The sequence below is a fragment of the Vulpes vulpes genome, chromosome 15 (assembly GCF_048418805.1).
Source record: "Vulpes vulpes isolate BD-2025 chromosome 15, VulVul3, whole genome shotgun sequence".
NCBI lineage: Eukaryota > Metazoa > Chordata > Mammalia > Carnivora > Canidae > Vulpes > Vulpes vulpes.
Window position 1 is genome coordinate 84,793,424 of NC_132794.1, and position 12,154 is coordinate 84,805,577.

Below are 12,154 nucleotides of genomic sequence, written 5' to 3' on the forward strand. Positions count from 1 at the left end.
CGCAGCGGTTTAGTGCCACCTGCAGCCCAGGGAGTGATCCTGGAGTCTCCGGATCAAGTCCCACATCCGGCTCCCTGCATGGTGCCTGCTTCTCCCTCTGCCTGTGTCTCTGCCTCTCTCCCTCTCCCTCTCTCTCTCTCTCTCTCTCTCTCTCTCTCTGTCTCTATGAATAAATAAAATCTTTTTTAAAAAATAGGAAGGTTGTGTAAGTAAGGTAAACCGTTATATATGATAGATGCAAACTGATAAATCAAAAGTTAGAAAAGTAAGTGTATTTAGAGACACTGTATTTAGAGTGTATTTAGAGACACCATAATTAAACAGAAGGAGTTAAATGTGATTGCTTCTGAGAATGGGAAGGGTGGAGCAGTGGACTGTTGGTTTTTATGATAGGCTCTATATTATTAACCATGTATTACTTGGTAAAATTATTTTAATAAATTAGCCACATAAAATCATACATATATATGTATTTTTATGCCATTTTAGACATGATAGTGACCAAAAAATTAAAGATAAAGCAAATGTGGACTTGTATAAATTTGATTATGTAAATTCCATTTTTTACCTCTTTTCCCAAAATCCAAACCCACTCAAGGAGTTATCTAGGAGTACTACATAACTTAGCATCACAAATACTTTGAGAAAGTTCTAACTTCTGCTGTGTGCAGTTCCTGGAGTGAAATGACCTGAAGAGATCAATACCTTTAAACAGTCTCTGCAGAGTGCTTGCCCAGAGCTTGCTTGTGGTCCTACGTAGGTGGGAGTGGAAAGGCTGGCTGAGAACAGGTTTGGCAAATGGGACATTTGAAGAGGACAGTTGTGAGATAGGAGTCAGGTATATCAGCATGAAGAAGCTTGAGGGCAGTTAACACCTGAGGGCAAAAAGTGAGGCGAGTAAAGGCTCTGTACTGCGTCTTAAGAGTTTTTGCCTAGGCCCTTTCTGGCTGCTACTTAAAATCCTCTTCTGTGTTTGATGTGGAGTTTTCCATTATGTGGTGTTTTTGAATAGCTGGAAAGGGGGTAAAGCCAAGAGCTTTAAAAATCATATTAAGCTCATCATTTGATTTTAACATCTGTTTAGAAAAAGGTCTTGTATTTTCCCCCATTGGGACTAACTTAGTTAAGACCCATTTTTCTTGAATCCCCAGTGCCTAATTGCTCATATTTCTTCGTTAAAGCTGTATTATGGTTTAGGATTTTTGTTGTTTAAATCTCTGAAGTGCTGTAGGAACCCTTGCATTGCCTTTGCATTTTGGAGGGAAAGGAAAAATGATCTCCTGCTTTTCTTTTGGAATCTGCAAAGCCAACTCTGAGGTCCCAGGTGGATTTGGTGTTTGGAAAAGGGAATTTTGGGGACTAAGGTTGACCCTGAGCCCCCAGGTCACTGTTCACATTTACAAAAGCAAACCTGGTATCCCCAATTGCTTTTCTCTTGAGGTTGGCTTAGCTTTATTTATCTTCTGTCTTGGGTCACTGCCCCTGAGGTGCTTCAAAAGCAAAACCCAAAAGATTCAAAACAAAGAAAGCTAAACCAGATTCAAGGAAAAAATGACCTGGCACTCTGGGTTCACTTTTACAAAGGCAAAAAGTCACTTCAAGATTTCCATAGAATGGTTTTAAGTCAGCCTAGGTTCATTGTGTCATTTGCACAAAGTGATCTCAACAGGTCGGAGACCCCCAGTTTCTTGGGTATAAACTGGGAGTGAGACTTAGGATAAGAAACTGTCAGCAAGCCACATGCCTTGACACAAATGAATTCTTCAGTGATTCTGAAGCGATTTAACTATTTTGAGCATATGAATGGGACCACACATGCAATCATTTTTTTTTTTTTTTTTTGCTTAAGCTGAATCGTTGTTTGCTGGACACACACAGGGAATGCTGAGGAAGTGAAATTTACAACTCACTTACAGATATTGGCATAAATCCACTTTATGTTATCAGATTTGTTGTGAAGGGTATTTTTGAATCCTTGATGAAAAAAGAAGTTAGGATACAAATTTTAGATAATCTTATAAATCATGATGAGATAGAACTGAGGCATCGTATTTTGCTGTTCATTTTTGTATGATCCATACTTTGCTTTACTTCCCAAAAGGATTTAAGGTAGAATTACTTTACTTGACTATTGGAACAAACCCATTTATAGGACTTAATACCAATTTTGTTTATAATATGTCTGACTTTATCCTTTAATAAGTAATTATAAAATTGCTTTTGAATAATCTAGGGAAGATTTTTGTTTCTGTTCATGTTTGATCTACATCTTTGAATATCAGGTATGTATGTTAATAAATTCACCTGTTGAGACTGTGTCTTACTGTTTATTTTCAAGACTGAGAGATATTTTGTGTAATTAATAACAAATGTATTGTTTGTGTACTGCCATCTGAAAGGGAGCAAAGCTTAAGGTAGAGAAGTGAGGTTTTCCATAACTTAGGTTTTAATATTAAGGATATAGTGCATCCTGTGAAACCTGACCAAATGTGAGAGGTAGACCCCAAGGCTATGACTGTGTATGGAGTGAAAGTGAGTAACAGTGTTTTTTTTCCCCCACACCACTCCAGTTTTCCTCATGCCTTCCTCCAGAGCAGGCATGTTCTTTTTAAACTACTCCAAAGACCCGGGATCATGCTTTTTGATCAAAGCAGGCATGGGTAGCAGCCTATAGAAATGGGCTCATTTCTGTAACTCTGGTCTGGCATAAGAGTTACAAGGTAGGACCCAAGAATAATGTCCTAGTTTTGTGTTATATCTTTTACTTCAATAGAACTTTACTTTAAAAAATGAAGTGGGATTACATCAAACTGAAAAGCTCTTTCATGGTAAAGGAGACCAACAAAACAAAAGGCACACTACCGAATGAGTGAAGATACTTGCAAATTATAGATTTGATAAAGGGTTATTATCCAAAATATATAAAAAACATACACAACTAGGGACACCTGGGTGGCTCAGCAGTTGAGCATCTGCCTTTGGCTCAGGGCATGATCCTGGAATCCAGGATTGAGTCCCACGATGGGTTCCCTGCAAGGAGCCTACTTCTCCCTCTGCCTGTGTCTCTGCCTCTCTGTCTGCATCTCTCCTGAATAAAGAAATAAAACCTTTAAAACAAACAAGGGCAGCCCGGGTGGCTCCGCAGTTTAGCACCGCCTTCAGTCCAGGGTGTGATTCTGGAGACCCGGGATCCAGTTCACGTCAAGCTCTCTGCATGGAGCCTGCTCCTCCCTCTGCCTGTGTCTCTGCCTCTCTCTCTCTCTCTCTCTCTCTCTCTCTCTCTCTGTGTGTGTGTCTCTCATGAATAACTAAATATTTTAAATAAATAAATAAAACAAAAAAACGTACACAACTGAATATCAAAAAAAACAAACAAAAACAAAAAAAAACCCTAAACAATTCGGTTAAAAAATGGGCAAAGGACTTGAATAGACATTTTTCCAAAGAAAGATATACAGACAGCCAATGGGCACATGAAAAAATGCTAAATATAACTAACAGAGAAATACAAATCAAAATCACAGTGAGATATCACCTCACACCTATGAGAATGGCTATTCTCAAAAAGACAAATAACAAGTGTTGGCAAGAATGTGGAGAAAAGGGAACCCTGTGCACTGCTGGTAGAAATGTAAATTGGTGCAGCCACCATGGACAGCAGTGTGGAGGTTCCTCAAAACATTAAAAATAGAACTGCCATAAGATTCAGCAATTACAGAGCACCTGAGTGGCTCAGTCAGTTAAGTGCCCAACTCTTGATTTTGGTTCAGGTCATGATTTCGGGGTTGTGAGATTGAGCCCCACTGTCAGGCTCCATGCTGGGTGTGAAGCATGCTTAAGATTCTCTCTCTCCTCCCTATGCCCACCCTCCCCCATCTCTCTCTCTCTCTCTCCCTCTCTTAAAAAAAAAAAAAAAAAAAAGATTCAGCAGCTCCACTTTTGGGTATTTATCCAAAGGAAACAAAAAGATCAATTTGAAGAGCTATATGCACCCAGTATGTTCATTGTGGCATAATTTACAGTTGCCAAGATGTGGAAGCAACCTAAGCATCATCAGTAGATAAATATATAAAGCTGTGGGATAAATATATATACAGGATAAATATATATAGAATCCTGAAATATTGCTCAGCCATAAAAAGAAATGAAATCTTGCCATTTGTGTTAACATGAATGGACCTAGAAGGTATTATGCTAAGTGAAATAAGTCAAAGAAAGACAAATACTTAATGATTTCACTTATATGCAGAATCCAAAATACAAAATAAATGAGCAAACAAAACAGAAGCAGACTCACAGATACAGGAGACAATGGTTGGTTACCAGAGTAGGGAGTGGTTTTGGAGTGAGTGAAATAAGTAAAAGGGATTAACAGGTACAAACTTCCAGTTTTAAAGTCATAGATATATAATATGCAGCATAGGATATATAGTCAGTAATACTATAATAACTTCCTATGGTGATAGATGGTAACTAGACTTACATTGAGGATCGTTTTGTGATGTATAAAAATGCCACATCACAATGTATACCTGAAACCCATAGGATATTGTGTAGCAATTATACTTCAATCTAAAAAAGTGAAACAGTAAAAAAATAAAATAATAAAATTAAAAATTTTTTTAAAATAAAAAAGTGAAACAGGACCTTGTAATAATTATGGATGAAGGACACTGATAGGCCATTCAGAAATATTAGTGCTTCTTTCTCTGAGAAGATCATTTAACTCTTACTAACATTAGATTTTAGTCTTTATCATGAGGAAACCTTATTATTATTTTTTAAGATTTTATTTATTTATTCATGAGAGACAGAGAGAGAGAGGCAGAGACACAGGCAGAGGGAGAAGCAGGCTCCATGCAGGGAGCCTGACGTGGGACTCGATCCTGGATTTCCAAGATCAGACCCTGGGCTGAAGGTGGTGCAAAACTGCTGAGCCCCCCAGGCTGCCCCCCAGAATCTTATTTTCTTTACCAGTGCCCCAGGGAAAAGCCTGGGTGCTACCCAGTTGACTGTATTCACTAGCCCTAATTTGCCCGCAGGCCAACATTGGCCTTTTTTCAGATAGCTCTGAGCATAAGCCAAAGAAGTCTGTAGGGTACTCTTTTTTTCTTTTTTTAAGATCTTATTTATTTATTCATGAGAGACACAGAGAGAGGCAGAGACATAGCCTCAGGGAGAAGCAGGCTCCCTGTGGGGAGCCTGATGCCTGATTCATTCCAGGACCCCAGGATCAGGACCTGAACCAAAGACAGACGCTCAACCGCTGAGCCACCCAAGTATCCCAAGGGTGCTCATTTTTTATACTCTGAGAAGCTTAAGGAAAAAGCTCCTGAGTAAAATTGGAATGGGCTGGCATCATCAATCAGTAAGTTATTTCTTGAATGTCTACTGAGTGGTTAAACTCTGCTGGACACACTTTATGGGTTTGGCTGCCTAGCATTATGAAGTTTGTTTCTATTATTAAATGCTGTATTCTGCATTTGAAGAATCCTTACACACATGGAAATGAGAAATCAGAATAGGAGAGCAGTGTGTTTTATGGCTCAATATTTCCTCTGCACCTGTATCCATGAGTCCTCTGGGGCACAGACACAGAAATGGCGCTGGAGTCTACAACCACTGGATTCGTGGGCTGAGAAGGATGAGCAAGCAGTCACTGGCTCCTACAGAAATCGGCAGCTTCTAAATATTAAATTGACTGTAGCTTCCCTGTATGTTAACTAGCTGGAATTTAAATAAAAACTTGAAACTAGGGACGTCTGAGTGGCTCTACGGCTGGGTGTCTGCCTTTGGCTTGGGTCGTGATCCTGGAGTCCCACATCGGGCTCCCTGCATGGAGCCTGCTTCTCCCTCTGCCTCTCTCTGTGTCTCTCATCAATAAATAAATAAAAATCTTTAAAGACAAAAAAAAAAAAAAAACCTTGAAACTAAAAAAAATGAAAATTAAATAGATGTAGCTTCGTGTGTTACTGTAGTTTAAATTACTAGGATTTTGTGTGAATGTTTTTTTCCTTTATAATTTCATGTTAATCGCTTCTCAGCCTTTTGGCTAAGATCAAGTGTATAATTTCATGTTAAAAATCAAAATATTACTTAACTGCTTGCTTTCCCACTTTTCCCACTTAAAATGGAGACTCTTGAAGGACAGTGACTATTTGTCTCAGTACTGTATCTCTGGTCTGGCACAGTAGCTAGTATATTATAGGTGGGCAGTCAATATTTGTTGAATGAATAAATGAATCTTACCTAGATTGTTGGCCTTTAATCCACATTGGCAATGCATTCCTTAACCATTAATGTGCAACCTTATGCAGGTTTCCATTGATATCTACAAGTTAATGATGCACAATGTGTATTTCTATAAAGTATTAATGTACATTTAAAAACATGTAGATTAGACCTGTCTACATGTAAACAGGCAGGTTAAAGTTTAGGGTTCCTGTAATTTCTAGTAATAAGAGATTTGCATATGAGTATCTGACCATATGTGAAAATTGTAAGCGTAGTATTTCTTTAAGTGAATCTGTTTTTGTGCTGTTATGTAGAAGAACCAGTTCTGTATTCACTGTTAGAGTTGGTATAAGTTTTAAATTCATTAAATGGACTCCTCCTTTCCCACCTGGGGGTAGATCAGCCAAAGAGAAAAAAGAGACTTATTTTAAGGCCTCTTCCTCTTCCAAATCCCAAAGGTCATGTTGCTAATGCCTTTGGAAAGAAAGGGAGATTACAGCCAGTGTATTAAGTGGTTACTTTCTGCTGACTGTGCGCTTGCCCACACATACTTGTGCAAATATACTTGTGTGTTATACTTAACACCTAAAAGAAGAATCCTTCAAAATTAGGCTTTTGTTAACAACTGTGTGAGAAGTATTTATTATTGAAATTATTTTAATATACAAATATATAACCCTTGTTTCTAATTCCAGAGTTAATGTGACCTTTGTGGAATATTATGAAAACGAAGAAGACAGTAACAGTTACCCATAATCCCACCACACAAATAAGAGCCATTCTTAACATTCTCGAAAATTTTCCTCCAGTGTTTTTTGATGAGTGTTTATGTAATTTTAGTAGGAACGTTTATCAGAAACATCTTACTAAGATACTTAAAATTTTGTATACACATCAGTTCTAATAAGTACATGATATTCACCTTACAAATAGATATACCTCACTATTTTACCATTTTCTCAATAATGAGATTTGGCATGTTTTCAGGGTTTTTGTTTTTTTCCCCCCTTCAGTTTTTTGATAACACAATTAATGTTTTTGAGATTAGTATCATTATTCTCTACCTTTATTATTATTTCCTGAAGCTCAATTCCTAGAAGTAAGATTACTAAATCCAAGGGAATGGCCATTTTTCTTGTGTTCTTAAACATGTATTATAAAATCACATTCCAGAGATGTTATGCCGGTTTTCATTTTAGCCATCAGTGTGTGTGAAAGTTAGCTTTTCCCTCCGTGTGAAAGTTGCTTGTCGCCAAGCAACAGTCAAAAATTAAATAAACTTAAACTTCAAATAACTTTTCTTTTTCAGACAGTATATTCTTTTAGCGCTGTTTCAGTGTAGTTTCTTTACCAAGATCTTAACTTTTGATATAGCCTAGACTGTTGTCCAAAAGAAAATAGAGGGGCTTTTAATATTAGTAGTTAATATTTTTATCATGGAATTTTCACCCTTTTACAGGAACGGCTCTATTAATAGCTCTGTTAATATTGGATGGGGAAAAAAGTCAGGCAATCCATTACCTTCCTAAAAAAGAGGTAGTTTCTTGTAACCTTTCCTTAGGTTTTAATCACCCCTGAAGTTTTGTCCCTCCCAGAGTCCACAGATTGGTTCACATATTCTATGAGTAAATACAAATGTGTCCTTCAATTGAAAGCAAAACCAGTACACTCCTTACTTACAAAGTGAGTTAAAACAAGAAGAAAGAAGAATTTAAAAACTGAAGGAAGGTAGTAAGTAAAGTATTTAGCTTTCTGAAACAATTCAAATGGGGATAGGAAGTTGGTTTTAAATGGCTTAAAGGAGATTAGGGTTTTAAAGTTGGATAAGGAGTTTGGTGCTTTGGTTTAGGCATGGCATTGCTTTTAAAAGATTACTTCCATATTTGACAACAATTCTAACTGGAGATTATAAAGCAAATAGTCAATTTTAAAACACTACGGAATACAAGAGGGCTTCTTTTTGTTGTTGTTTGTTTATACAAAATGATTGCCTAGAGTTAACAGGCTGAGTCCTGAAGCCCTCATTTCATAATACTACTGAAGATCTATCACCAGGGAGAATCCAGCAGAGGTTGTTTAATGCACTTAATTGAGATTATCTGAGCTTTTGTTTTAAATTACTTTGGGAAAAGTCTAGGTACAAACGGCTTCTTTGAAAGGTAAACATACTTAACCTCTACGAAAAAAGGTTCAATTTAAGTTCTTTGAAATTCTTCAAACAGGCAGTAGCACCAGCCCTTATTAATTAAATGGAAGTATGAACTGAATAATGTATGAAGATTAAATCTATATACATCAGTACAAGTGTTAATATAATTCTATTAATAGTGTTTTCATTATTTTACAATCGTTTGAGAATGCAATCAAGTATTCTATTAGAAAAGCGACCCTTGACAATTTCAGTAATTTCAAAAGTAAAAATATAGTATATGCTGTTTTTGCTATAAAGTATGGTTAATAATAAAATTTTAAAAATGGATTCCTTATTTTGTTTCATTTAAGAAGCAGGTCATATTAGAGTGGACCCAGAATGGCATATACTGTATGTATTAGCTATGATAGGTAGTCAAAAGTTGGTTTAACGTTTTTTGCCCTATCTTCCTCAGCTCCTTGACCTGTTTATGGTTTGGGATTGGTCTACTTATCTAGCTGATTATGGACAGCCAGCTTCTAAGTACCTTCGGGTGAATCCAAATACAGCTCTTACTCTTTTGGAGAAGTGAGTATATCCTGAAGACTTCTTTGCATACATAACATTTTAGCATTTTGTGATTTAGTGATGATTGAACAACTAGAGATTTTCAACAAAAGAGAAATGTCTAAATGGAGCTTAAAAGCTCAGTCCTTTTAATGACCAAAACATAACCCTTTCTCTTTCCTGGTGTAGTGTCAGTGTGGTTTTATGAGATTGCTGTTTATATTGATGTGAACAAAATTTTGACGCATCTTGTCCAATTAAAAAGAAGTTTAGGTGTTACTTTTCCCTCTCATGATGTGGCAGGTTTTCCTTTCACTATAATCATATTTCATTTCAGGTATCACTATTAAAATTTTCAATTTTTGAATTAAAAGTGTTTATTATTTTCCCACATTTTAAAATATCTATCATGTATTTGATTTGAGAGGACAAAAGGAACTGTTTAAAATAAATGTAAATTGGGGATCCCTGGGTAGCTCAGTGGTTTAACACCTGCCTTTGGCCCGGGATGTGATCCTGGAGTACCAGGATCAAGTCCCACTTCAGGCTCCCTGCATGGAGCCTGCTTCACCCTCTGCCTGTGTCTCTGCCTATCTCTCTCTCTCTCTCTCTCTCTCTCTCTCTCTCTCTGCCATCTCTATCTGTATCTCTATCTCTCTGTGTGTCTCATGAATAAATAAATAAAATCTTTAAAAATAAATAAATAAAATAAAATAAAACAAATGTAAATTTATTTTACCATGCCATGAAACACTACTGAGGCCACAAAAAAAGAAAATGCTGCTTTAGATTTTCTAATGTTATTTTTCCTTCACCTTGTTTTGCTATGAATGTGATTTGCAGAGTCCATAGAGGGTATGTATTTTAGCATACTTAGTGGGATGATACTAGAAAATATTATATTAGAAAACTTAACATACTTTAGACTTACATACTAATGCAGAAACCCCACTTGAGGGGCAGCCTGGGTGGCTCAGTGGTTTAGCGCTGCCTTTGGCCCAGGGTGTGATCCTGGAGACCTGGGATCAAGTCCCAGGTCTGGCTCCCAACATGGAGCCTGCTTCTTCCTCTGCCTGTGTCTCTCTGCCTCTCTCTCTGTGTGTCTCATGAATAAATCAATAAAGAATCTTTCAAAAAAAAAAAAAACCCACTTGATATAGAGCATAAAACAAAGCTACTAATTTTTTGTGTAATTACTTTCTCTGTATTTTTATTAGTCTCCACTTTCTTTGAAGTATATTTTTCAAGCATAAGAATTAGTATGAGATAATTCAGAGCATGCCAAGATATTTTACTTGTGACAGCATAGTTTTAATTTCCTTTTACCAAGCCTCTTCATTCACATATATTCCTAGGATGAAGGATACTAGCAAAAAGAACAATATATTTGCTCAGTTCAGGAAGAATGATCGAGACAAGCAGAAGTTGATAGAGACAGTCGTGAAACAGCTGAGAAGTTTGGTGAATGGGATGTCCCAGCATACATAGACTTGGATTGCACTCCGTGACACCAAATCTGTGATTCAACATTGATCTCTAACAAGCACGGGTCATGATAGTTTAATTTGTTTGCAGCATTTAAGAATGCAGTAGAAAAAAAGACACTGATGAGAGATGAAACAAGAAACAAAAATATCATTTGTATGGATTTTTAAATAACTGGATACTATTTTATATATGGAAAGTGTGACATTAATTTTTTCACATTTAGGGAAAAAAGGCAAAATGTAATATATAAATTAGGTCAAACTTGTGTATGAAACTGATTTTAAACACATTAGAAAAACCTTATATGCCTCTACATATAAGTATTTTTTTCTATTTAGACTTGAATGTCTTTTCTGTTGTTTTTTTTTTTTTTTTTCATCACTATCCAGTTTTGAAATGCCATCATGTCTGATATGGGAGTATTTCACTGTCATTTTGTGGCTTAATTTTTATTTTCATTTCAATATGATTTAAGTAGACTAAATTTTCCAATATTGCAGATTCTGAGAGGAAAATATGCAAATCTTTAAAGATCCCTGAAATCAAACTTGATTTAACTCAGTAAGAATGTGAATTATTTGTTCTGCTTGGGTGGTTTAATTTAATGGTTCTGAATATGAAAAAAATAAAAAGGTGTTTGGATTTTCTAAAACTGCAGTGTTGTTTCTGGTTAGCAGAGTTAATATTTCTAACCATATTATTTGTAGCTGACCCCATTCTAGGATTTATTTGGTTTGGTTTGGTTCAAGTTAAAAGAGGAAAGGAATGAAGTGAGGTAAACCACTTCAGGTGCTGCTTGTGCTAGGGTAGATATGTTTGTACACACAGAAGTTTCTACAGGGGTCAGGTTACTTTATTCAGATAGCAGATGTCAGTACCTATCCTTTGTATGGAAACAAGCCAAACGAAATGAACTCTGGAAAATCTAAAATGAATGTACATTTTCTTCTGTGTAGATTACCGTGGTCCAAATGGAAATACCAGTCTGATCCCAACTTTCTTTTCATTGTATTTATGCTAAATATTCCTTTTGCATTTTCAGGATTTATGCCTGTAAGAAACTTACACTTGACTCTGTAAAATAAGTGTAAAGAATTATATGTACATTTCTTGATTTTGTGAAGAAACATTAAAAAGGTTGAGCAAGTTGTAGAAAATGCACTGCTGTTGAATTTATCCGGAGGTTCCTTATTGAAAACCACTGCTTCCTTTAGAAAGACTTTTATTCCCTGGTTATTGGAATAGGGAGTGTCACCAAAACAAAGATAGATGCATTTATTCTCTTCACCATCTCAATCTTTCAAGTACTTCACATTTAAAAAAATACTACATGGAAAACATGGCAATTCTTCCGCACAGTAAAATCTGGAAGTTGGAAGAGGAGTGGTGAACAGCTAGGTCTTTTGAAGACTGGAATGTGGAGTCCCTCGCGTGCCTTCCCCAGCCCCGCAGGGCACCCAGGGCGTCTCCCTGGCTTGGGTTGAGGCGTCCCCAGATCCGGAGACACTCCGCTGTTGTGCTGCTTGAAGCAGCCCCCGGTGGGTTCGTAGCCATGGTGGTGTGAGATTCACCTTCTTTCATAATACATGGAACACCCCTGCCACTCCCCGCCTACTCTCGGGCTGCCCTGTAGGGACCGGGACGCCGATGCCCTGGAGATCTGGAGCTCTCGGACCGGACACAGACGGAGAAGCATCTTGGGAGACCGAACGGGGTGGCGCGGAGGGGCCTTGC

At 37.1% G+C, this 12,154-nt stretch overlaps 1 protein-coding gene across 12 annotated transcripts in view; it reads left to right on the forward strand.

Annotated features, from left to right (window-relative positions):
- The window catches only part of EXOC6 (exocyst complex component 6), a 352,011-nt gene extending 340,434 nt beyond the window's left edge, over positions 1–11,577 (forward strand). For all 12 annotated transcript variants that reach the window (XM_072739522.1, XM_072739519.1, XM_072739524.1 and 9 more), the window contains 2 exons: positions 8,841–8,953; positions 10,288–11,577. In XM_072739522.1, coding sequence (XP_072595623.1) covers positions 8,841–8,953; positions 10,288–10,420 — 246 coding nt within the window. In that variant the 3' untranslated portion in view covers positions 10,421–11,577. The remainder of the gene's footprint in view (positions 1–8,840; positions 8,954–10,287) is intronic.
- Positions 11,578–12,154: the final 577 nt, after the last annotated feature.